The sequence below is a fragment of the Oryctolagus cuniculus genome, chromosome 1, assembly GCF_051225735.1.
Source record: "Oryctolagus cuniculus isolate XC-2025 breed Fujian yellow rabbit chromosome 1, ASM5122573v1, whole genome shotgun sequence".
Lineage (NCBI taxonomy): Eukaryota > Metazoa > Chordata > Mammalia > Lagomorpha > Leporidae > Oryctolagus > Oryctolagus cuniculus.
Window position 1 is genome coordinate 14,579,786 of NC_142867.1, and position 25,874 is coordinate 14,605,659.

The 25,874-nt window shown below is 53.4% G+C and overlaps 2 protein-coding genes across 15 annotated transcripts in view; both read left to right on the forward strand.

Moving 5' to 3' along the window:
* On the forward strand, positions 1 to 4,685 carry TIMM10 (translocase of inner mitochondrial membrane 10). Of its 3 annotated transcripts, XM_008271405.5 has the most exons (4): positions 1 to 177; positions 376 to 773; positions 1,240 to 1,347; positions 4,232 to 4,685. In XM_008271405.5, exons 3-4 carry the CDS (start codon positions 1,277 to 1,279, stop codon positions 4,431 to 4,433), a joined length of 273 nt encoding a protein of 90 aa, XP_008269627.1. In that variant the 5' UTR covers positions 1 to 177; positions 376 to 773; positions 1,240 to 1,276; the 3' UTR covers positions 4,434 to 4,685. The 3 variants fall into 3 exon arrangements, with proteins under 3 accessions (XP_008269627.1, XP_002709206.1, XP_089165155.1); XM_002709160.6 differs by lacking the exon at positions 1 to 177 and having other exon boundaries at positions 703 to 838; XM_089309029.1 differs by lacking the exons at positions 1 to 177; positions 376 to 773 and having other exon boundaries at positions 1,239 to 1,347.
* Positions 4,686 to 18,247: 13,562 nt separating this feature from the next.
* SLC43A1 (solute carrier family 43 member 1) overlaps positions 18,248 to 25,874 on the forward strand; it is a 30,386-nt gene continuing 22,759 nt past the window's right edge. For 5 of the 12 annotated variants that reach the window (XR_016217066.1, XR_016217065.1, XR_016217050.1 and 2 more), the window contains exons 1-2: positions 18,248 to 18,425; positions 19,800 to 19,966. Coding sequence is in view for 5 of the 12 variants with exons in the window: in XM_051854089.2 (XP_051710049.1) it covers positions 19,813 to 19,966 (154 nt within the window). In the remaining 7 variants the exon portion in view is untranslated. Of the gene's footprint in view, positions 18,569 to 19,085; positions 19,297 to 19,588; positions 19,967 to 25,874 lie in introns of those variants that run through there. The other 7 variants (XR_016217051.1, XM_070070263.1, XR_016217052.1 and 4 more) reach the window with 7 other exon arrangements.

Genomic DNA, 25,874 nt, shown 5'->3' on the forward strand with positions numbered 1-25,874 from the left:
GGGGGGTGTGCGGTGCACATCAGTAAGCACAGTAAGTTCTGCAAGACAAGAGGTCACCGGTTCGCGCTGTCTCCTAGACCACGCGCACTGTTAGCTCCGTGGTAGCCGAAATTGCTCCAATTCGTCTCTTCACGGCTCGGGGCGTCTCTTAGATGTCGGCTAAAACGTTCTGCACGGGTAAGCTTTCGACGAGCAAGGACTGAAATCTGCAGCCCCACGGGCGGCTTCACGACCTACACACAACGTCCATGAAGCACTGGTTCTCAAAGTTAAAAGTTTTACCCATGCCTGGGTCCTACTACTAGAAACTCTGACTTAATTGGCATTAGGTGAAGCCGCCCGGGCGTCGGCAGCTTTTTTTTTTTTTCCTTCCAGGTGGTTTTAATGTGCGACGAAAGCTGAGAACCGCCATTTGGGGGCGTTCTTCCTTCTGCACGCAAGAGCTGGGCTCCGGCATCTGACGGGTGAAGTTCACCGACCTCGGTCCTCACGCCCTTCCTACCCAAATAAACCTCTCCGAGACAACCGGAAGGACTAGACTGGGGCTCTCAGCGGGGTGCAACCGCTCTGCACCCCACCCAAGCCTCTATGGTACTTTGACGTCCTCTCTAGCATTTGAAAGCCGCTTTCCCGTCCGGCCGGGCCGTTGCTCCCTCTCTATGGTAGCCGATTTCCCGGCACCCCTTGTTGGGGTTTCCTTCCGGTTCGAAGAGGTGGGACTTCACTCCCGGAAGTGGCCCACGTGCTTCCGCTTTAGTTCCCCGGAGCACTGGGTAAGTGTCTAGTATTTGCCCGAAGTTGGGGACGCCGTGTACTTTGTGGCTCGCCCCAGGCCGTGGTGAGTGAGCCGGGATCTCTGACTTCTGGGTGACCCTGATGTCGCCATTTCAGAGAAACAGGCTTTGGGGTGTGTCCTGGGCAGGTCGGTTCCGCGTTTGATCGAGTTCCCAGGGTCTCGGAGGGTCAGGCCCGCGGTTTCGTGTTCTGTCCATTTCTTGATCTTTTCCTGGACCGAGGTGACCTGGAAGCACTGGGACATCAGGTGTCTGGGGTTCAGTTTCCAGGCCCGCCATTGGCGCCCTGTGTAACCTTGGGGTAGACCGTGTTTCCTTTTAGACCCGTGTCCACATCCGTGAGACGGCACGGTCAAACGCACTGCCGTTGTGATGTTCTGTGGTTCCTTCGCGCTCCCCAGGCCCTGGGGTGGGAGGCTGACGGTGCTGTCTGTCCCTGGGCCAGGAGGCCGGAGGAGAGCCTCTTCACCGGCTGCGCTGAGATGGATCCGCTCAGGGCCCAACAGCTGGCTGCGGAACTGGAGGTGGAGATGATGGCTGATATGTACAACAGGTAAGGTCTAACAAAGCTTTTGTTAGCGTAGAGCAGCCCAAAGCCCCTGCTCATCCTCCCGACGTGGACCCCTTGGCTGACACTCATGCTGACCTGTTACCAGAACGGTTGGGCATTTATTTACTTGAAAGGCAGAGAGAGGAATAGGTCTCCTATCTGCTCCCCAGGTGCGTGCAGCAGGCCAAAGCCCAGAGCCAGGAACTCAATCCATGCCGCCTGTGTAGACGGCAGGGACTCAACTCCTTAAGCCAGCACCTGCTGCCTCCCAAGGTGTACGTTAGCAGGGGGCTGGAATCTGGAGAGAGCTGGGACTCCACACAGGCCTGCCGGTATAGGATGTGGGTGTCTTAACCACTGTGCCAGACATCTCCCCACTTCGTTGTTTTTTGTTTTTTGTTTTTTTTTTTAAGTGACGTTGACCTTTTTAAAAATTTGAGTTCTTGGGGCCGGTGCTGTGGTGTAGTGGCTAAAGCTGCCACCTGCAGTGCCGGCATCCCATATGAGCGCCGGTTCTAGTCCCAGCTGCTTCACTTCAATCCAGCTCTCTGCTGTGACCTGGGAAAGCAGTGAAAGATGGCCCAAGTCCTTGGGCCCCTGCACCTGCATGGGAGACACAGAAGACGCTCCTGGCTCAGCACAGCTCCATGTGTTGTGGCCATTTGGGGAGTGAACCAGTGGATGGAAGACTTCTCTCTCTCTGCCTCTGCCTCTCTGTAACTCTTCCTTTCAAATAAATAAATAAACCTTTAAAAAGAAAATGTTAGTCCTTTGAGTGGGAGACAGAGAGCTCCTATCACTCCCCCAGATGACCTCCATGGGAGCTGGGCTGGAATGAAGTCAGTACCCAGGAAAAATCCGGGTTTCCCACTTGGGTACCAGGAACCTGCCTCCTTGAGCCGTCACCTGCTGCCTCCCAGGGTGCAGGTTAGCAGGAAGCTGGAATTGGAAGCAGAGCCAGGACTTAACCTAGGGACTCTAGCGTGGGATATGGGGTATTGGGATCCCGAGCAGTGATGTCTTAACTGCTGCACCCGTTGCCAGCAGTCAAGCATTTAGGTCGGGGTGGAAATGGTCATGAAGAAGCCCAGCAGGAGGAGCGGCTGCCATCCAGGTGCTGATTAAGTTTCCACTGAGCTTTTGCCTTGTGACATTTAACCAATTTCTACATTTTCTCAAAAAGATGTATTTATCTATTTGTAAGGCAGAGTTCCAGAGAGAGAGACTAAAAGAGGGGTCTTCCATCTGCTGCCTCATTCCCCAAATGGGCACAATGGCCAATACTAGGCCAGGCCGGAGCCAGGAGGTTCATCGGGTCCCCCATGTGGGTGGCAGGTGCCCAGGCACTTCCGTCTTCCACTGCTTTCGCAGTGCATTAGCAGGGAGCTGGATGGGAAGCGGATGCGGTGTTGCAGTTGGTGGCTTCCCCACTGTACAACGCTGGCCTCCTTTCTACATTTCTTACTCAGGCACTTGAAGCACCTTTTATGTATAAGATCTTTCTTTCTACTCTTCAAAAATAATGCAATACATGATTAATAAAGTGAATTAGTCACACTTAAGATGAGGAAATTGAGGCTAGTAGATGCTAAATAGCTTCTTCCTCTGGTGCCACAGCAGTGTCAGGACCGTCACCCCGTTTGCACAGCTAACAGTCACAGCCGGGTGGCATGTTTGGGAAGCAGTCCTGGCTCCACCAGTCGCCAGCTGGATATCCTTGGACAAGTTACCTGGGCTGTTTGACAGTTGGTTTCCTCATCTGCAAAATGGACGGAGGGGCTGGTGTTGTGATGTGGCAGGTTAAACTGCCACCTGTGACTTAGGCATCCCATATCAGAGTGTCAGTTCTAGTCTCGGCTCCTCCACGTCCGACCCAGCTCCCTGCTAATGGGCCTGGGAAGCAGCAGATGATAGCTGAAGTACTCCCACGTGGTTGACAGACCCAGGCGGAGTTTCTGGCTCCTGGCTTCTGGCTTCAGCCTGGCCCAGCACTGGCTGTTGTGACCATTTACGGAGTGAACCAGCAGATGGAAGCTGTCTTACTCTGTGTGTGTGTCCGTTTCTTTCTCTTTCTCTGTCACGCCATCTTTTCAAATAGAAAAATGGACAGAATAATAGTACCTACCTCACAGATTTTATAAGTGTTAAATATGAAAGCCTTTAGCATCAGGCCCCAAACAGTCCAATGTCTGCTGTTTCTATCAGCTTAAACTCTCCTGATTGGTTGATTTCTGTTGGAGGCTAGATTGCAAATGATTTCTATTTGAGATGGAGAGAGAGGGAATTCTCATCTACTGGCTCCCTCCCCTGCTGCAGCCCCAGGCTGGAGCTGGGAGCTCCATGCACACCTCCCATGTGGGTGGCTGAACTGCTGCTGAGCCATCACTGCTGCCCCCGGCGTCTCTGTTGGCAAGAAGTTGGAGTCAGGGGACACAGGCCCCCCGCCCGCATCTAAACTAAGGGCACAGTATTGGCTCCTAGAATGATTATGAAATCAAACTACCTGGGTTCATATTCTAGCTCACTGTAATCCTTAGCAAGTGACTGGGCCTCTCTGTGCCTCAGTTTCCTCATCTTTAAAATGGGGATAATTGTGCCTTCCTGATAGGAGTATTGTAAAAATTGCCTAACAGGACCCAGGCAAGGCACTAGTGTGGTGCCGGCACATAGGCACTCCTCAACAAATGGTTTCTACTTAATTAGTCCTAAACGTGGGCTCAGACAAGGTTCCTGCTTACAAGGACCTTCCAAGACGGCTGAGGTGCAGGCTGAGGAGTTGTGTTGTTTCCATGGGGAAAGTGCAGTCAGTATAGTGGGGATAGAATGATGGAGCTTCCCTGGGAGTCACAGGATGCTACTGATAAGACCCACTCCTCCCTCCCTCCAGAATGACCAGCGCCTGCCACCGGAAATGCGTGCCTCCCCACTACAAGGAAGCGGAGCTGTCCAAGGGCGAGTCTGTGTGCCTGGACCGATGTGTCTCCAAGTACCTGGACATCCACGAGCGAATGGGCAAGAAGCTGACGGAGCTGTCCATGCAGGATGAGGAGCTGATGAAGAGGGTGCAGCAGAGCTCAGGGCCTGCGTAAGGCCCCAGACGGCACACACCCAGGGGTGCACCCTGCCCCTGCCCATTCTTCGCGAGAAAGTGCTCCCTCCTGGGTGTCTCTGTGAAGACCACCGGGCCTGTGCCCTCTGGAGAGTGTCCAGGGGCCCGGGCTGTGGCAGAGCTGTCCTGACTGAAGAAGGGGTATCTGTCACACTGGAATGTGACTGTGATCGTGTGTGTATATGTATATGTGTGTGTGTATGTATATATATAAACAAGGTTGTCAACACTACTCTGTGTGGAGCCGAGTGCTTGGCATTCAGGAACAAAGAGACGCAGCCTTCTGCCAGCAGAGGGAGTCTCCTGGAGTTCTTAATAGGAGTCCAGACTGATAAGACAGCCTGGGTCTATGCCCTGGCTTAGCCGCTTGCTGTGTGACCACCCCCCCCCCCCCCCGACAGACATGTCACTACCTGTCCTTGGCGTTCTCATCTGCAGCATGGAGATCACCTTAGGCCTGTTGGGAAGAGTGAGCGAGCCCATGTATGTCCATGTATGTGAAACAGGAAGTGCCACAGTGCCTGTGATGCAGGAAGTGCCACAGTGCCTGTGATGCAGGGGTGCCACAGTGCCTGTGATGCAGGAAGTGCCCTGTGCATTGTCTTTAGTGTCTGTTTTCATCTACTTGAAAGGCAGAGCAGTAGAGAGAGGCAGATCCTCCCATCTACTGGTTTACTCCTCAAATGCCCACAACAGCTGGGCTGGGCCAGGCTGAAACCAGGAACCTGGAACTCCATCTGGGCCTCCCATGTGGGTGGTATTTGCCTGAGCACTTGAGCCTCGTATGCTGCCTCCCACAGTGCACCAGTTGGAAGCTGGATGGGAAGCAGAGTAGCTGGGACTTGAACCAGCACTCCAATACAGGATGCAGGCGTCCCAAGCAGCCCAACTCGTCACTGCACCATAATCCCCACCCCACCCCTCCTTGAATGTCTGTTTATTGTCATCTACTTGAAAGGTAAAACAGGGAGAGAGAAGGATGAATACTTGAAAAAGAAGTTGAGAGGCTGGTGTACGCAGTGAGTTAAGCTACCACCTGCAACACCAGAATCCCTGTGAGTGCTGGTTGGAGTCCTAGCTGCTCCACTTCCCATCCAGCTCCCTGCTAATGCACCCGGGAAAGCAGTGGGGCTGATTGGGCCCCTGCCACCCACGTGGGAGACCCAGGAGTCCCAGGCTCCTGCTTCTGCTTGGTCCTGTCCCAACAGTTGTGGCCATTTGGGGAGTGAGCCAATGGATGGAAGATCTCTCTCTCCCTCCCTCTTTTTATCGCTTTGCCTTTTAAAGATGTATTTATTTAAGAGGTAGAGTTACAGACAGACAGGGAGAGACAGAAAGGCCTTCCATCCGCTGGTTCACTCCCCAAATGGTTGCAGCAGTCAGAGCTGGGCCAATCCAGAGCCAGGAACTTCTTCCAGGTCTTCCACGGGGGTGCAGGTGCCCAAGCACTTGGGCCATCTTCCACTGCTTTCTCAGGTGCATTAGCAGGGAGCTGTATAGGAAATGGAACAGCTGGGACTCCAACTGACACCCATATGAGTTGCTGGTGCTGCAGGTGGAGGCTTACTATGCCATAGCACTGGCCCCTCACTATGCCTTTTAAATCTTAAAAAAAAAATTTTTTTTTTTGAAAGAGCGGTGGAGGCAAGCAGGCATTTCCACAAATGATTTAGGGGAGAGGATGAAAAGTAGGTGGGATTTAGGGAGCAGATAGCCAACATCGTGGGTCTAACCGGCAGTATCAGGATGTATGAAGGGGCCCAGCTTCGTGGTATGAGAACCAGGAGGGGACTCGTGATGACCACGCCGCTCTCTTCCTGAGTCGGACTTTGCTCACTCCATACACCGTCCAGACTAAGCCACTGATTCCAGCCAAAGGTCTGGCTGGAAGGGGGGCTGGGAGCAGTGGTTGCTTGCTGTGGTCACACAAGTGGAGCGGTGACATAGAGGCCAGGGTGACTGTCCTGTTTGCTGTCGCACTGGGGCCACATCCTGTGGGATCCATGTCCTCAGAGAACTGCACAGCTTTCAGAACGTGTGAGGTGGGATTTTGGTTGACCCCAATGCCAGTGTGTGATGGCAGTATCTCCAAAGCCGGCCTCTGGGGTAGAGGGGCCTGGGGTACAGGGTATAGCAAGGTCATGGGAGGCACAGTAAAGGAGACATAAAGACAGTTTGGGGCTTACAAGTGAAGTTCAAGCAAGGCTCTGTGAGTCTTTCATCTTTTTTTCTTTAAGATTTATTTGAAAGGCAGAGTTACAGAGAGATCATCTGCTGGTTCACTTCCCAAGTGACTGCAACAGGCAGGGCGGGCCAGGTGGAAGCCTGGAACCTGGAACTCCATCTGGGTCTCCCACATGGGTGGCAAGGCCCAAGCACTTGGGCCACCTTCTGCTGCCTTCCCAGGTGCATTAGCAGGGAGCTGGGACAGGAACAGAGTAGCTGGGACTCGAGCGTGTGCTTACCTGGGGTGCAAGCTTGATTTGCTGCACCACAAAACCAGCCCCTGGGCTTGTTTCCACTGAGATTCCCTTAATCTTGAGTGGGGCCTGATCTGTGCTTCAGTTACCCCGCCCATAAAATGGCTGAAGAACACACATATCTCCTTGGGTAGTTGTGAAAATTAAATGTGTTAATAACTAAAGCACATAGGGAAGTGCATAGCATACATAAGGTGTGTTGGTTCTTTTCATTGTTAAGTTTTGTGTGAGGTAGAAACATTGGGAGGACCCTGGAACACTTCAAGACCGTGGTCCGCCACCTTGAACATGGAGACTGCGAAGACTCTCCTCTCTAGGTACTGAAGTATGAATTTGGGTCAACAGGTGGCGCTGTCTGCCCACTAGTCTGTGCTGCCTCGGCCAATTCCACAAAAGTTTATTCCTGGCATTCAGCTTGATACTGCACCTGCCCTCGGGTTTAGCAGGGGATATCAGGAACTCTCCGATAACCAGGTCACCTGGAAGGGGTGGTGGCAGTGGGGAGAGGAGGTTCCAGCAGAACAGCACAGTGCCTGCCACGGCTGTGAAGGTGGAAGTGTGGCGCCCTCAGGCCACTGGAGGAGGTGCAGGTGACGTGAAGCTTGCAGTGGGAAGGTGCGCTCCACGGGTGAGCCGTGCGAAGGGGCTTGGGTCATCTCCTGAGGACATGAGACCTGAAGGATTTACGGTGACAATGACAGATCTGCACGCTACCACCAGCCAGGTACATAGCGGTAGATGGTGGCAAGTAATAGATTAGGTGGGCCGGCGCCGCGGCTCACTAGGCTAATACTCCGCCTTGCGGTGCTGGCACACCGGGTTCTAGTCCCGGTCGGGGCGCCGGATTCTGTCCTGGTTGCCCCTCTTCCAGGCCAGCTCTCTGCTGTGGCCAGGGAGTGCAGTGGAGGATGGCCCAGGTGCTTGGGCCCTGCACCCCATGGGAGACCAGGAAAAGCACCTGGCTCCTGGCTCCTGCCATCGGATCAGCGCGCTGCGCCGGCTGCAGCGCGCTGGCCGCGGCGGCCATTGGAGGGTGAACCAACGGCAAAGGAAGACCTTTCTCTCTGTCTCTCTCTCTCTCACTGTCCACTCTGCCTGTCAAAAAAAAAAAAAAAAAAGTAACAGATGAGGTGGAGACGTGGCAAGCAGGCAGTGAGGAGAGAGGGGGGATGTGAGTAAGAACAGCTCAGGTTCATTGGATTGCTGCAGTGCGCTAAGCTCTGCTAATAGCCCCAAGCGTATTAGTTCAGTTAATCCTTCCAACAACTCCGTGAGACAGGTGTGGCTGTCTTCACTTCTCCGATGCAGAAGCCGAGGCTCTCAAAAGTTAGTGACTTGCCTAAGAGCACAGGGCAAGCAAGGGGCAGAGCCGGGATTCCAGGAGGCAACAGACCCTAGAGGCACCCTAACCACTGTGCTAGGCTCGAGGGCCACCGCCCTGGTGAGACACGTGTCAGCACTTTCATGTTTCACTCACCACTATTATATATTCCATTAAATATCATTTTATTCCACAGTTGGTTTTAAAAGTGTCCTCCATGCTTCCTTGCATGAAATGCGTCATCACTTGTTGGCCAAGAGCTTCGAGATTTTCCAGGATGAATTAGCTGGGTCCCTGCCTCAGTGAGCAGGCTAGGTGGGGGCGGGGAGTGGAAGAGGGCAGAAGTGGACACACAGCAGAGATGAATCAGGCTGTCCTCAGAGGTGTTTGTGCTCGGTTTCAGGTTTTCCATTTTGTAGTCTATTTATTTGAAAGGCAGAGAGGGAGAGATCTTGCATCCACTGGTTCACTCCCCAAATGGCCACTGCAGCTGGGACTAGGCCAAGCCAAAGCCAGGAAAGCCAGGAGCTCTGGATCTCCTACCTGGACAGCAGGGACCCAAGTATTTGGGCCATCAGCTGCTGCCTCCTGGATGCGTATCCGCAGGGAACTAGATCAGAAGTGAGTAGCTGGGCCTTGAACCCAGGCATCCCAAGTGGCAACTTAACCCGCTGTGCCACAACACCTGCCGCGAATTATCAATTGTAAAAAGTAGGAAGTGTTTCATAAAAATCTAGGCTGTGGATTCTTTGGGAAATCGAGACGCTCTGTTGGCATTGGGCCTCCTTGGCAGCATCTGCTGATGGTGGGCAGAGGTTTGTCACCCACCAAGCCTCCCACCGCTGACGTCTTCCTTCCTCGTCATCGTCTCCTTGACCTGCAGGCATTTGGTCTGGGCCTTCTGCCCCGGCTGTTCAGATGAACTGGCCACTGTGTAAGGAAACAGGTCAGTGTCCTGGGGTAGGTGGCCTCTAAGCTCACTAGGGATGGGCACCACTTCCAAGGCTAAGTTACAAAAGACGGCACTGTCCGTCCTGCTAGTTCCTCTTCTCACACCCTCTTGACTTAGCCCTCTTTCTTGGCTGTCTCATGCTCCTGCTCTCTCGCTCTTCTCTCTGCCTCACCCTGATGAAGCAGTGTTCCATGGTGTGAGCTGACCTATGAACAAACCGTGCAGTAAGGAACTGAGGGGCAGCCTCCAGCCAGCAGCCAGCAGGGAAGTGCATCCCCCAGCGTGAAAGTGAGCTTGGAAGCAGATCCAGATGCCTGCAGCCCCCGCAGAGGACCCCGCTGAGCTAGGCCCGACCTCCTGACCCAGAGAAACCGAGATAATGAATATTGTGTTAAGATGCTGTGTTTTGGGGGTTGTCGCTGTGGCGCAGTGGGTTAATGCCCTGGCCTGGGGCGCCAGCATCCCATATGGGTGCCGGTTCGAGACCTGGTTGCTCTACTTCCGATCCAGGCTCCTGACTTCAGCCTGGCCCAACAGGCTGATGTGGCCATTTGAGGAGCGAATCGGTGAATGGAAGATCTCTGTCCTCCCCCCCCCCCCCACCATACCCCTGCCTTTCAAATAAATAAAACTAAATCTTTAAAATATACATAATTTAAAAAAAGAAGCTGCAGATACTTATGGATGTGGCTTTCCCTTAGTGTTGCCAACACAGACAGTAGAAAGCAGTAGAAGATGGCCCAAGTCCTTAGGCCCCTGCACCCTCATGGGAGACCTGGAAGAAGCTCCCGGCTCCTGGCTTCAGATGGGTGCAGCTCCAGCCATTGCGGCCAATTGGGGAGTGAACCAGCAGATGGATGATGTCTCTCTCTCTCTCTCTCTCTGCTTCTCCACCTCTCCCTCTCTCTCTGTGTAACTCTGACTTTCAAATAAATAAATCTTAAAAAAAAAGGACTATGTTTTGGGGGTAATTTGTTACCTAATGCGTACAACTATGGCAGTCATCTGGGACTGCGTGATCATTCTTTTACCTACACCTATCATGTGCCAGGCACAGTTCTAGGCAACCGGGATCCATCAATGAACAAAAGAATCACCCTTGCTTTCTTGGAACTTATTTTCTTGGGGCCATGGTTTTGCACGGTAGAAGTCTGTGTTGGCAACACTAAGGGAAAGCCACATCCATCTGCAGCTTCTTTTTTTTAATTATGTATATTTTAAAGATTTAGTTTTATTTATTTGAAAGGCAGGGGTATGGTGGTGGGGGAGGGAGGACAGAGATCTTCCATTCACCGATTTGCTCCTCAAATGGCCACATCAGCCTGTTGGGCCAGGCTGGACTCAGGAGCCTGGAACTCCATCCGGGTCTCCCACAAAGGTGGCAGGAAAACAAGCACTTCCATCTTCCGCTGCTCTCCGGGATGCATCAGCAGGGAGCTGGATCAGAAGTGGAGCGGCTGTAACTTGAACCAGCGCTCCTATGGGATGCTGGCCTCGCTGGCAACGGCCCAACCAGCTGCACCACAACATCAGCCCTCCTGTGAAAGAAAACATGTATTCATTTAAGAGGTAGAAGCAGAGAGAGAGAAGTCTTATCCACTGGTTCACTCCCCAAATGGCTGCAACAGTTAGAGCTGGGCCGATCCAAAGCTAGGAGCCAGGAGCTTCTGGGTCTTCCACGCGGGTACAAGGGCCCAAGGACTTAGGCCATCCTGCTTTCCCAAGCCATTAACAGGGAGATGGATTGGAATTGGAGCAGCCAGGGCTTGAACCAGTGTCTGTGGGATGCTGGCGCTGCAGGCGAAGGCTTAGCCCACCACACCACAGCCAGCCCTGGGAAACATTCTTAACCTCTTCCAGGTCTTGGACTTTGAAAATCTGACAAGCGCCCTGGACTGTCTGCGACGACATGGAATTCCTGCACGCAGGTCTAGAATTTCCTCAGAGCACTTGTGGGCCGGCCCAAGGGGAGTCCTGTGACGAGCTTTGTTTTAGGTGATGGGGCAAAGGGGAGCAAGATAGAAAACCTAGCGGGAACGTCAGGTAAAACCAGGTGCTTTCACCGTTGCGGTAAACGTTACAAAGGATGTTCGCAGGACCACGGGGCCGAGTAAAGGAATGTTGCCGCCCCAGTCGGGATGCTCGGGGAAGGCTGTGTTCCAGAAAGTGGTGGAGGAGATTCAGCAGAGGAGTAGGAATCTGCCAGGCACTCGGTGGGGTGGGTGATGGGCTCCGGGTTGGGTGTGGGAGGACAGTGGTGGAGGTAGGCGGAGAGTCAGGGGAGGGAAGATGGGTTGATCAGAGGCAGCATCGGATGCAGGGCTATCTGGAGTCCAGTATGTTATTAAAGGCAGTGAGTGGCAAGGCAAGATCGGAAGGATTAATTAGCTAGGCCAGGCCAGGGAGTGTTCCAGGCCCAAGAAGAACTTGCGGTGAGAGAGCCCGGAGTACTGCGGGGTGCAAAGAGGGCACCACAGTGAACGCACGGAAGGCAGCGAAGCCAGAAGGAAGCAGGTGGCGGGGGGCTGTGCTGCAGCCTGTGCATGTCCCCAAGAGTGACAGGACCCCCTTTCAAGGGAAGTGGCCTGATGACGTCTGCATCATGGTGGCATCGTGGACGGGGTACAACTGGGACAGCCCAGGAGCTCAGGCTGGAGCTGGTGCTGAGCTGGGTTTGGGGGCAGCAGTGGCCGGAAAGAGCTAGCTGTGAAGACTTCCGAAAGCTGGCCGGCTGGATGGTGAGCGAGGCTGAGTCCGGCTTTGCAGCTTAGGCGACTGGGCGGGGTCTGACTCAGACAACAGTGGAGTGAGCGAGGGAGGGAGGGAGGGAGAAGGTCAGTTTTGGTCACTTGAGGTGATTGGGCCCTCTGTGTGGTCTTCAAAGAGCAGGAGGAATCACCCGACCCTGCCTGTGCCACGGCTGCAGCCTGGCGCCACAGCGCCCCTCATTCTTTGTGCATCAGCCACATTGGCCCTTGTCAGCTCCCGCAGGGCCCGAGGCATTGTCCTACAGCGGAATCTTTCATGTGCTCCGTCTTCCTCTTGGGTGTTGATAAACCCTGCCGGTTCAGATCTCAGCGCCAGGATCCTCCCTCAGGATTCCTGCCTGATCCTGGGTCTGCACCAGGCCCCTGCGCAGTTACATGCTCTCCTGGCACACACGCTTCTCCTCCGTGGTGCTTCCTGGAGACGAGATCACACTCAACACATCGGTGTTTGACTCATTGATGTCTCTCTCCCACCAACTTGGGTTCTGTGGATATAGGGTCTGCACATTACTCACCAATGAATCCCTACTGCCAGGCACACGCGACGGTTGTTTATCATCACTATTAGATGTTTTATTTATTTATTTGAAAGAGTAATTGAGAGAGAGACAGAGAGAGAGATTTCCCAGCTGTTGGTTCATTCCCTAAATGGCCACAATGGCCAGGGCTGGGTCAGACTGAAGCCAGGAGGCAGAACAGAAACTCCATTGGGGTTTCCTGCGTGGGTGGCAGGGACCCAACCACTTGGGGCATCTTCTACTGCTTTCCCAGGAAGCTGGGGGCCCGGCACTGTGGTGTAGTGAGCTAAGCCTCTGCCTGCGGTGCTGGCATCCCATATGGGTGCTGATTTGTGGCCCAACTGCTCCTCTTCCCATCTTCTTGTCAAATTTTCAGACAAGTCCATCCCCTACTAATGGTCTGAGAAAGCAGTAGAAGATGGCTCAAGTCCTTGGGCCCCTGCACCCACATGGGAGACCCGAAAAAAGCTCCTGGCTTTGGATGGGCCCAGCTCTAGCCGTCGAGGCCACTTGGGGAGTGAGCCAGCGGATGGAAGACCTCTCTCTCTCTCTCTCTGTCTCTCCTCTCGGTCTGTAACTCTACCTCGCAAATAGATAAATAAATCTTTAAAAGGTGGTGGTGGGGGGCTGGCTCAGAAGTGGAACAGCCAGGACTGAAACTGCTCCTCCAACACAGGCATGCTGTGACCCAAGCAGCGGCTTAACCAACTACACCATGACAACGGCCCTGAAAGGTTTTTTTTTTTTTTTTAAGATATAATTCACATATTATCAAATCCACTCTCTTAAAGGGTACAGTTGAGTCCATTCACAAAGTTGTGCAGTCATCACCAGCATCTACTTACATAACCCTCGCATTCCCCAAGAGGAAATCCCACACCCCTTAGCTGTCAGCCCTTATTTCCTGCCTCCCTTCCCCCCCACCCCCGTGCTCTGGGAGCCACTGATCCACTTTCTCTCTGAGCACTTCAAACAACACGAGCCTTCTGTGTCTGGTTTCTTTCATTGAGCATGTTTTCAAGAGTCACCGGTGTTGCAGTATGCACCAGTAGTATTTGTGCCCAAATAAGATCACATTGTCTGGGCGTAGCATATTTTGTTTCTCCATTAATCAGTTGATGGGCAATTCTGTTGGTTGCTCTTTTTGGCTCTGAGGAACAGTGCAGCTGTGCACATGCGTGTACAATGGTGTGGACAGGTGTTCTCGGTTCTCTTGGGTATACACTGAGGAGCAGAATTACACAGCTACAATAGTAACTCAGTGCTTTTTTACTGTTAGAGGAACTGCCACATTGTTTTCCCAATGGCTGCAACATTTTATGTACCTTCTTCATGCAAATATTCAGAATCAGTATTCATTAAACTGAAATAATGATTTCTTACCCGATGAATTCAATCAGATACGATTGTTTCAGTCCTCAACAGAGGAAAAGACTGAAGCTTAGGAGATTAAGCGACTTGGGCAAAATCACACAAGTGATTAGCTACAGAGCCAGGATTTCTACCCAGCCTGAACCAATTCTCTTGTCCACTAAGCCGTGAAGTAGACTCTGCTCAGGCGCCCACAGGAGATCAACGTGATAAGGCTGTTAACTGGGGGTAATGGCAGGAGGACAGCCCCTAGGAAGGCAGGGGAAGAAGAAGGTTGACAAATCCTGGTTTTGTTTTTTTTTTTTTTTTTTAATTTAAGATTCACATATTTGAAAGGTAGAGCAGGGAAGAGAGAATGAGAGAGATCTTTCATCTGTTGGTTCGCTTCCCCTAAAGGAAGCAATAGCCAGACCTGGGCCAGACCAAAGCCAAGAGCCAGGAATACCATCTGGATCTCCCACAGTGGTGGCAGGGGCCCGAGCATTTGGGCCGTCTTCCACTGCCTCACCAGGTGCATTAGCAGGACGTCGGATTGGAAGTGGAGCAGCCAGGATTCCAACCAGCACGCCCATTGGATGTGGGCATTGCAATCCACTGCACACATCACACCAGCTCCTGCTGAATCTTACTGATTCTCATATGAAAATGCATTTTAGCCTGGCTCCTGGCTTTGGATCGGCGCAGTTCCGGCTGTAGGGGCCATTTGGGGGGGTGAACTGTCTCTCCCTCTCACTGTCTATAACTCTACTTGTCAAATAAATAAAAGAAAAAAAAAAAGAAAGAAAGTGCGTTTTAGGTCTTTCATCTTACTTTCTCTACTTTTAAAAAGCTGGTCACCATTTGTTTTATATTTAATTTTTTGAAAGGCACAGAGACTGATGGAGAGGAAGAGGGAGAGGGAGAGGATGAGAGGGATCTCCTGTCTGCTAGCTCACCCACCAGATGCCCACAATAGTCAGGGCTGGGCCAGGCTGAATCCAGGAGAACTCAGTTCTGGTCTCACACACAGATAGCAGAGACCCAACTGCTTCAGCCATCACCTGCTGCCTCTCAGGGAGCTGAAATGAAGAGCAGAGCTGGGACTTGAACTCTAATATTCTGATATAGGATGAGGGCGACCCAAGGGGCTTCTGAGCCACTGCACCAAACATCCCATCCATTATTTTGTATGTGAACTACTACATGGCCTTCTTCTTCTTCTTTTTTTTTTTTTTAAAGATTTATTTATTTATTTGAAGGTCAGAGTTACACAGAGAGAGGAGAGCCGGGGGGGGAGGGTCTTCCATTGCTGGTTCACTCCCCAGTTGGCCACAATGGCCGGAGTTATGCCGATTTGAAGCCAGGAGCCAGGAGCTTCTTCCGGGTCTCCCACACAGGTACAGGGGCCCAAGGACTTGGGCCATCTTCTGCTGCTTTCCCAGGCCACAGCAGAAAGCTGGATCGGAAGTAGAGCAGCTGGGACACGAACCGGCACCCATATGGGATACCACCACTGCAGGCGGAGGCTTAACCTGCTACGCCACAGCACCAGCCCCCTGTGTGCTGCGTGCCTTCTAACTACTTTAACTTTTCTCTTCTTTCCCACATATTCTCCACTCATTAAACACAAACCCAGCCATATCAATCCCAGTAAAAACAAAGCCGGGGTAGGTATCTCACCTAGGAGTTGCGATGCCCAAGTCCCAAATGAGTATTTGGGTTCAGTACCTAGCTCCGGCTCCTGACTCCAGCTTAATGCTAATGTGGACCCCGGGAAGCAGCAGTGATGGCTCAAGCAACTGGGTTCCTGCCCTTCACGTGACAGACCTGGACTGAGTTCTGGGATCGCAGTGTCCAGCAGCTTAGCTGTTCTGGGCATCTGAGGACTGAACCAGCAGACGGGAGACCTTTATCTCTGTTTCTGAGAGAGAGAGAGAGAGAGAGAGAGAGAGAGAGCCCTGCACTGTAGTGCAGCGGGTTAACGCCCTGGCCTGAAGCGCTGGCATCCCAAATGGGCGCTGGTTCGAGACCCGGCTGCTCCACTTCCAATCCAGCTCTCTGCTGTGGCCTGGGAAAGCAGTAGAAGAAGGCCCAAACCCTTGGGCCCCTGCACCCGCGTGGGAGACCCGGAGGAAGCTTCTGACTCCTGATCGATGCAGCTCCGGCCGTTGCGGCCAATTGGGGAGTGAACCATCGAATGGAAGACCTCTCTCTCTCTCTCTCTCTCTCTCTCTGCCTCTCCTCTCTCTGTGTGACTCTTTCAAGTAAATAAATAAATCTTAAAAAAAAAAATCCCCTGAGCTAGGGGATTTGCCAACGATTACAGAGAGAGAGAGAGAGAATCTTCCATCTGCTGGTTCATTTCCAGATGGCCACAACAGCCAGGATTGGGCCAGGCCAAAGCCAGGAACCCAGAGCTTCTTCCAGGTCTCCCATGTGGGTGGCAGAGGCCCAAACACTTGGGCCATCTTCTGCTGCTTTTTCCCAGGCCATTAGCAGGGAGCTGGATCAGAAGTGGAGCAGTAAGAACTCGAACTGGTGCCCATATGGGATGCCAGCCTTGAAGGTGGCAGCTTGATCTGCTATGCCACAATGCTGTCCTCTCTGAAGGGATTTCTACTTCATCGTGCATGTGTGTGTGGTGCAGGGAAAGAGCAAGGAAGGAAACCCACAGTTCTAGATTAGTGTGGAGGCCTCAAAGGTTAGCACAGTGTTTGTTGGGAGAATGTGGGCCAGGTCCGTAATCCAGCCTAGATCAGAGACAGCTCCCAGAGAGAGGTAGAATTTGAGCTACCTTGTGACAGATGAGTATACTAGAAGGGAAGAAGGGAAGCTGTTATTCCCACCGATGGAACCGCAGGTGCAAAGGCGAGGGCGGAGGCAAAGCAGCTGGCTTGCTTTCACTGCACCTGTGCTTGCTAAGTGCCTTTGGGTACCGTGCGCTGGGGATGCAGCCGCCCAGCCGCTTGCCTGGCTTCCTAGAGCTGACAGTTGGAAAGGGACAATGTTGCAAACAGGGAAGGGCAGGTTGGGATGAAGGGAGGGCAAGTGCCCCAGCCAGGGAGGCCCATGCACTGCGGAGTGTCAGGGAGAGAGCCCGCGTTCACCTTAGTGTTGTCATAGAGCGCATTGATAGCGTTTTATCATGTTCCCAAGGGGATCTGGGTTAGAACTTTTATTCTAGGGCCCCTCACCTTGAGCTAAGGAGTTTGACCTTGATCTGAACGTCCTGGGAACCACCACTGAAGTGAAACCACCAAAGCCTGACGTGAGCTTTGGCAGAGGGAACGCCTTGTGCCTTTTTCCACGGCTAAGCTTCTGCTCTTGCCATGCCCCTGGCCTGGAGGAATGGAAGGGGCAGATCTTAAAGCCAGACAGCCCCGACTCTCCATCCTGTCTCCAAGCACCATGCTCCAAGTCTCCAGGTCCCTCCCTCTGTTCCAGCTGGGAGGTTAAAATGAGACCATGATGTCTTTGAAGATTTAACAACAATTTTTCTGGCGGGGAGGGAGTGCCCAGCACATAGTAGCAACTCAGCAAATGTCAGTTTCTCCCTTGGCCTGGTGGCTTAGCTGCTCAGTCCTCCCTCCACCCCCCCACCCCCGCCCTTGCCAAAGGCTTTATCGGAGCTTTCTGCACAGCAGTGCCTGTTCCCAAGGAGCATCGTGGGGATCACCTAACACATGCTATTAAATTCGCATCTGGGGCCGGTGCTGTGGCATAGCAGGTAAAGCCGCTGCCTGCAGTGCTGGCATCCCATATGGCGCTGGTTCTAGTCCCGGCTGCTCCACTTCCGATCCAGCTCTCTGCTATGGCCTGGGGAAGCAGTAGAAGATGGTCCTAGTCCTTGGGCCCCTGCACCCGCGTGGGAGATCAGGAAGAAGCTCCTGGCTTTGGATCGGCGCATCTCCTGTCGTTGATCACCAGGTCTTGGGAAATAGTAACAACAGCAGCTGACATTTACTATGTGCACACAACACAATTCCTGACTTCTCCGGCAAGTGGGTCAATTCTCTCGCTATTCTAATTCACAGGAGCTCAGAGCAGTCAAGTAAGTTGCCCAAGGCAAGCCAGGGTGGTCAGTTTCAAAGTGGAGACTCGGACCTGAATCGGAGTAACCACAAGACGTCCGTGCCATTCTGCCTCTCTGGGAAAACACGACTCCCCACAGCACGGTTCAAAACCCCACCCAAGCCCGACCCGCGTCGCACTCGGTCTGCTCCAGCCGAGTCCTTTGTTTGGACGAGAGACGCAGAGGGCGCTGCCTGACGCTCGTGTGGGGTACCCAGGGTGGAAAAGTAGGCGCTGGGGGCGGCGAGGACCTGGGGGCCGGCGGCAGAGTCACGTGGGCGTGAAAGTCGACCTCGGGGGAGGGGAAGAGAAGGGAGCCCCCGCCCCCACCTCTGGGCGCAGCTCGGGACGCGAGTAAATACCGCGATCCGCTCGGCAGATCACTCCGTCCATGCCCGGCTTCGCGGACCTGTGGCGCCCGGCGGGTTCCCGGCTCCCGACTTCTTCCGAGAGCGCAGGCGAGGCGAGACCAGCAGGCTGTCTGGCTGAAGTTCCGAGGCCGCTGGGACCCGGTACGCAGAGAAAACCCCAACGCGGGTGCACTTCAGGGCTGGGCCGGCGGGACCCCGGATCCTGAGCTCGCGGCCGCGCGGCAAAGGCGCTGCGCTCCGCCAGGCGTCTGCGGGTGTAGGAGGCGCGTTTGCCCCGATCGGAGGTGAGCGGCGGGTGCGGTGGGGGACCGCGCGTCCGCGGAGAGCCACCTGGGCCAGCTGCCACCCACCCTCGCCGCAGGCTTCCCTAGAAATGTCTGTTGCCGGAGCCTCCGGGTGCCGCGGCACGTCGTGCGCTCTCTCCAAGCGCGCCCCTCCGACCCTTCCTCTGGGCCCCTTCGTTTGCTGCACTTCCTCGGTTTCCAGCCACACTTGTCAGAGTTCTAACGAACCTCCGGGAGCGCCCGAGGCGGCCAAAACCCCATATCACAGATGAGGACCAAGGCTCCCGGAAAGAAGTGACTCGGGCCAGCCCGCCCTGGCTCTGGTTCTTTCTGCCCGGGTCTCACCTCCCGCCCCCACGCCGCCCGCGTGCCGTCTCCTCCCGCGGTGGCTGCAGCGGCCGCGGCGGGGGGAGCGCGCCTCCTTTCCTCCCTCTGGTAAACACACCCGCCCGCCAGCCAGCCCATCCGCTATCACGGCCCTTATAAAGTCAGCCGTCGCCGGACTTCCTGCCGGAGCCCGAGCCCCCTCCTCGGGCTACGAGGCGCGCGGCGTGGTGCCTGGCGCCCCGCTGAGCGAGCCCAGGGCGCGAGAGGACGCGCCCGCCTGCCCTGGGTCTGCCTCCACGTGGCAGCTGTTGGCTTGGCTCGAGAGGCTGTAGGGACTCGCCTGGTGTGCAAAGTGGGACGGCTCGCTCTCACCCGGCCCCGGAGGGTGTGGACTTGGAGGGGTAACAGGAAGGAGAGGGTCTTAGGGTAGCCTCAGACTTCCTCTTCCTCCTCTTCCTTGCTTCCAGGGGGTCCTTCCTGGCGCAAGAGGCCGGCCGGACATGGGCCAGCGGTGGCTTCAGAGCGCGCTCTGCCCCCTTGCTGACCTGTGGGGACTTGGAGAAGCGCGGGTTTCGCTCCCCGCACCCCTCCCGCCAGGAGCCGGGCTCAGCGCGCTGTGTGCTGGGTGGGAGAGGCCGGCAGCGGGCCAGGAAGCTGCTGCGTGCAGACAAGACCTTCCTTGTTTTTGATAGTGGCCGGGCGGGAGCCCAGCGCCGCGTGCGCCCTTGGCACTGCCAGTGTGCGCAGAGCCAGCTCGCCGGCGCTGGCTGGCCAGGGCTCTATGGGGCCTCCATGAAGGCCCCCGCGCGGCTTGGCGCGAGGGGCTCTCAGGAGCCATCATGATGCAGGACCCTTCCCAGGGGCCGCTGGGGGACCCTTCGCTCAGCCTTCTGTTTCTCTGCAGACTCTCGGCCAGCATGGCCCCCACGCTGGAGCAGGCGTACCGGAGGCGCTGGTGGATGGCCTGCACCGCGGTACTGGAGAACCTCTTCTTCTCCGCGGTCCTGCTGGGCTGGGGCTCCCTGCTGATCATTCTCAAGAACGAGGGCTTCTATTCTAGCCTGTGCCAAGGTATGCCCGAGAAGGGGCAGGTGGGTTGGAGAACAGGTGGGAGGTGGAAGGGACAGGTGGCCGGGAAGTAGGGTTGCTCGAAGCACTGGGCAGGCTCTCTTCCTGACTTCTTCAAAATTCATGGGGAGAAGAGGGGGCATCCTCCCCACTCCACCTCCTTTGTCTAATTCAGTGGTCACCGAATGCCAGGTATCCTACTGGGCATTCCGGTGCAGGGACCAGTCAGGCTGGCGGGTGGGGGGGGGGGCAGAGCAGGATGTAGCTGAGTTGGCTATTGTTAGGTTAAATAAGACAAAGCAGAGCTGCCTCCGGTGGGAAGTGAGTGTGACAGGCCTGCCCGCTCTCGTTTGTGAGTCCTGAGGTTTTCAAGTCACCTATTTGCTCAAAGTTAAGAAGCCGACTTCCTCTAGGTCTGGCAGTGGGCAGGCCTTTGTTTCTCACTTCAGCCACCTTGACCTTGTGGCGGGAGTGGCCCAGAAAGAAGGAGTGCAATTACTGACAATCCTGGGGAGCCACAGCTCAGCCACGGGCTATCTGCAGCTGCCCCTGGGCAGGGAGGAGCCCAGCTGCGGGCGTCTGGGAGCTGGATGGGCATCTGTCTCCCTTTTCCTGGAAGCTGAGTGCTGTGCTGACAAGCTGGGCCAAGTGCTGGAGGGTGTGGAGTCTGGCCCTCTTCCTCCCGCTTTCTCCCCCTCCTCCCTTTCCCTGACCCCCAATCTCCCTGTTGTGGAGCAAGCTTGGAAGGAACTCCTATTTGGATCTGAGTCCCAGTTACCCCCGCTTCTCTCAGCTCAGTGACATCAATGCGTCCCTTAAACGTGGCACTGCGGTGTGCTGCTCTGCAGAATGGGGCTAATAACAGTGTGTGTCCCATGGGCATCCCAAGGGTCTTTCTGGCGTCTTCACAACTCCCCTGCCCCGCAGCACCTGCTGTGGCTGTGGGAAAGAACCGGATTCCTTGGGGGTGGAGGTGGGGAGGTCTTGATCTCTCTGGGTGCACTGAGCAGTGGCCACTCCCACCTGGGGTGCTGCCCCACCCCTGCCAGGCTTATCTGTAAGGAAGCAGCAGGTGGTGTGGAGGGATGGCAACTTGCCCATGCCTCCTGGGGTCCAATTAGAGGGTAATGCCCCCCCCCCCCAGGAGGTAGAGTTGGCTGCTGGCCTAGGACCACAGGGTGGGTGTGGAGAAGGAGGCTGGAGATGAGATGAAATGAGAGAAGAAGGGGAGGACTGTTTAGGGTCAGGTCTCCTCCTGAGCTACTGGGGATGGCCTGCCCTTTGCTGCCCAGTGGCCCTGATGCCTGGTCCTACCCACCCAGTAGCTGCTTCTTGCCTTCTCTACCTGTTGGTGAAAAATTGTCTCTCATTTATTTGAAAGGCAGAGAGAAAGAGAGATCTTTCATCTGCCAGTTCACTCCCCAAATGCCCTTAACAGCCAGGGCTGAGCCAGGCTGAAGCCAGGAGCCCAGAACTCCATTCAGGTGTCCCACACGGGTGGCAGGGGCCCAAGTATTTGAGCCATCATCTGCTGCCTCCCAGGGTGCACAGTGGCAGAAGCAGAGGTGGGACTCAATCCCACGCACTCTGATACAGAATGCAGGTGCACCAAGCCGCTACTTAGCCTGTTGCACCACAACACCTGCTCCCAGGAGCACTCGGTCTTGTCTCTCTTCTTCTCAGAAATATAAATAAAAATACATATTTAGAACATTTCCATCAGCCTCAAAACTCCTGCTCCCCTTCTGAGAGTCTATACCTCCACTTGTGCTTTTATAAAATATGAGAAATGGCTATATCAAGGTACAACCCTGACACCTTACAAGTCACTCATTTGAAGCATATAGTGGCTTTTAGCATGTTCAGAGTTGTGCAACCATCATTGCAATCAATTTTGGAACATTTTCTTTATCCCTCAGAGCAACCACTCATTGCGTTAGCAGCTTCCACGGCCCTGATGTCTTCCTCCACCGTCAAGCACAACCACTCAGCTACTTTCTGTCATAGGGCTTTGCCTAAGATGAAGATTAAAAATTAGATTTACCTGTTCTTAACACTTCATATAGAGTTTTATGTGCCTTCTTTTATGACTGTCTTCTGTTACTTAGGGTAGTGCTTTCATGGTTCACCTGTGTAGCATGTGTCAACACTTTAAAAATTATTTTATAAATATTTATTTTATTTTATTTTATATTTATTTGAAAGGCAGAGTTACAGAGAGCAGAGGAGAGACAGAGAGACAGAGAGAGAGAGAGAGATCTTCCATCTGCTGGTTTACTCCCCAAATGGCCACAATGGCCAGGGCTGAGCAGGCCAAAGCCAGGAGCCAGGAGCTTCTTCTGGGTCTACCAAGCTGGTGCAGGAGCCCAAGCACTTGGGCCATCTTCCACTGCTTTCCCAGGTGCATCAGCAGGGAACTGGATGAGAAGAAGCCAGGTGTTGAACAGGCATCCATATGGGATGCCGGCCATCACAGGTGGAGGGTTAACCTGCTATACCACAACATTGCCCCCCACCCCTTAAATTTTTTAACGATTTGTTTATTTGAGGGGCTGGCTTTGTGGTAGAGCTGTTAAAGCCACTGCTAAAGCCGCCACTGCTTTCAATGCTAACATCCCATATGGATATAGTTGGTGTCCCAGCTGCTCCACTTCCAATCTAGCTCCCTGTTAATGAACCTGGAAAAGTGGCTTCTAGTGCTTGGACCTCTGCCACCCACGTGGGAGGGCTGGCGCTGGCTTCTTTTGTCCATTTTTAAATTATGTTGTCTTTTATTATTGAGTTGTAAGGGTTCTTTCTGTTCTAGATACAAATCCCTTATCAGATGCCTGCTGTGCAAGGTTTTTCTCCCACTGTGAGTTGTCTTTTTACTTCTTCATTCTGTTCTTTGCTGCACAACAAAGCCCAATTTATCTTTTTGTTTTGTTTTGTTTTGTCATGGCATTTGGTATCATATTTACATCATTGCTTAACCTAAGGTCACAAAGATTTGTACTTTATTATCCTTGATCCATTTTGAGCTACTTTTTGTATATGGTGTGAGGTGTCCACTTGGAGTTTTGAGTTACCCAGAAGTGGGTGTGTCTGGATCTGGCCATTTGGGATCACTAAAGTAGCAAAGTCGACACCTTCCCAGAGTGTAACCATGTACTTTTTTCTTTTCTTTAAAAAATATTTTATTTATTTTAAAGGCAGAATGGCAGAGAAAGAAGTCTTCCCTCTGCTGGTCTTTCCATCTGCAAAGGCTGGGGTTGGGTCAGGCTAGAACCAGGAGCTAGGTCTTCCATGTGGGTGGCAGGGTCCAAGTCCTTGGGCCATCTGCTGCTTTCGCAGGCTCATCAGCAGGGAGCTGGATTGGAAGCAGAGCAGCTGGGACTTGAACCAGCACTGATTTGGGATGCTGGCATCACAGGCGGCTTAACTCACTGTGCTACAATGCCGGCCCCAGTTGTGCACTCCTAGGAGACAGGGTTCCGCACACCTCTTTCCTCTCACCTTCCTTCCACTCTAGGGTCTCCAGCCTAACTTCTGAGACTGTCCAGTTGACTGTGGATATGGCTCCTAGTCCGTCTCAGTCAGGCCACCTGATCAAGAGTGCCTGTGTTTTGCTTCTTGGGGCTTCATTCATGGTGGTGTTGTACCTGAGCGAGTGTAAACAAAGGAGCTCCACACATTGATAAAAAGCAACAGGGTTTATAAAGACAAAAACCACAAAACCAGGAGGGGAATACATGGTTGCTAGGATCGGGGGGGGGAATACATGGTTACCGGGGTCAAGCTGACCTAAAACCTATGCGAAACTAGTATCAATTATAATCTTGACAATACCAGTTACAGTCTTAACAATTTTAATTACAATCTTGACATTAATCCAGGTATTGGTTTTAATCATATGTAGGACATAGACAAATTACGTTTTTATCATTAACCCAGGTGCAGCCTATCCACTTCCAAGCTTGAGCGATCATGCTAGGGGGTTTCTATGCTCTGCCAAGTGTGGTGTAGTGGACTGCTATTGTCCAACTGTTTTAGAGCATAGTTTCAGACCAGAGTCTCACAGTGTCGGGGGGCACCTTCCCAGAATGGAGTCTCAGGTTCTCCAAAATGGAGTCCCTACTGTCAAGGTGTTACTTCAGTGGGTCTCAGCTTCCTTCTACAGTGTTCTAAGAACAGGGGCTCTGAGCAAGGATCTGAGTCCCTGTCCCGGTGGACAGGGGCAGCCAGCATGGCTTCCAGCTCTGCTAAGGGCTGCTTGGCTGCAGTCAGGTACTTTGCTTTCTTTTTTCTTTCTTTCCTCTTTTTTTTTTTTTTTTTTTTTTTTTTTTTTTTTTTTTTTTTGACAGGCGGTGTTAGACAGTGAGAGAGAGAGACAGAGAGAAAGGTCTTCCTTCTGTTGGTTCACCCCCCAAATGGCTGCTATGGCCAGTGCACTATGCTGATCCGAAGCCAGGAGCCAGGTGCTTCTCCTGGTCTCCCATGTGGGTTCAGGGCCCAAGCACTTGGGCCATCCTCCACTGCACTCCCGGGCCACAGCAGAGAGCTGGACTGGAAGAGGGACAACTGGGACAGAATCCGGCGCCCCGACTGGGACTAGAACCTGGGGTGCCGGCACCTCAGGAGGAGGATTAGCCAAGTGAGCTGTGGCGCTGGCCGGTACTTTGCTTTCTTAATATTTCAGTGGTCCCTTATGTAAATGGATCGTCATCCCGGCCTCATAGGGCTGTTGTGAAAATGGGATGAGAGCAAGCCCAGTTTCAGACTGCCCACGGAGTGGGTTTCTTCGTATTTTCAGGACCCTGCTTTGCTGATGTTTGCTGTGTGACCTTAGGTAAATAACTTACCCCTTCTGGGCTCCCTGTTCCTAAGTCTGTGAAACACAGTGGCCCATTAGCCTTCCTGCTGCAGAACAATGATGTCTGGATCAAATGATGTCATTTTACAGATATTTAAAGAGCTCAACCAATGTGGAGCTCATTGTTGAGTTAATCGTGTCAGTTTTTATTTTATTTTTTTAAGATTTATTTATTTATTTGAGAGATAGAGTTACAGACAGAGAGAGGAAGAGACAGAGAGAAAAGTGGTCCATCCACTGGTCCATCCACTGGTCCATTCCCCAAATGGCTGCAACGGCTGGAGCTGAGCTGATCCAAAGCCAGGAGCCAGGATCTTCTTCCAGGTCTTCCACGTGGGTGCAGGGGCCCAAGCACTTGGGTTATATTCCACTGTTTCCCAGGCCGTAGCAGAGAGCTGGATGGGAAGAGGAGCAGCCAGGACATGAACCAGTGCCCGTATGGGAAGCCGGCACTGCAGGCGTAAGCTTAGTCTACTATGCCAGAGTGCTGGTCCCAAGTGTCAGCTCTTCAGGATTTCTTTGCCTCACCTCTGTCTCTCAGTGCTTTCTGCTGTCTTTCTTGCCATGTATTGGTACTTTGGGGTGGATGTCTGACCCCTCTATTGGGGTGGTACAGCTAAAGGGGGCTCTGTTACTCAGAGTTTATACAGGGGCTGTTCAGTTCGTCACACGCTACTGTTTACCCAGGATATGCGCAAACAAATAAAACAACCCTGAATTTCCTAAGTGTATACTGTTTGCTAGCTGGGTCTTTTGTCCCCACTGCAAATCTGTCATGTAATTATTGTTAACTCCCTCTTATAGAAGAGGCACTTGAAGCTCAGAGATGCTAAATACTTGCCCAGTATCAGTTTAAAAAATTAGGAGCTCAGGGCTGGTGCTCAGGGTGCGTAGCAAGTAAAGCCGCTGTCTGCAGTGCCGGCATCCCATATGGGCGCTGGTTTGGGTCCCGGCTGCTCCACCTCCCTGCTAATGTGCCTGGAAAAGCAGTAGGAGATGGCCCAAGTGCTTGGGCCCCTGCACCCACGTCGAGACATGGAAGACACTCCTGGCTTCTGA

Excerpts from the sequence above, each read along its gene's own strand:
- TIMM10 (XM_008271405.5), top strand. The coding sequence starts at position 1,277 with ATGGATCCGCTCAGGGCCCAACAGCTGGCTGCGGAACTGGAGGTGGAG. Across the intron at positions 1,348-4,231 it reads ATGGCTGATATGTACAACAG|AATGACCAGCGCCTGCCACC; the intron begins GTAAGGTCTAAC and ends CCCTCCCTCCAG.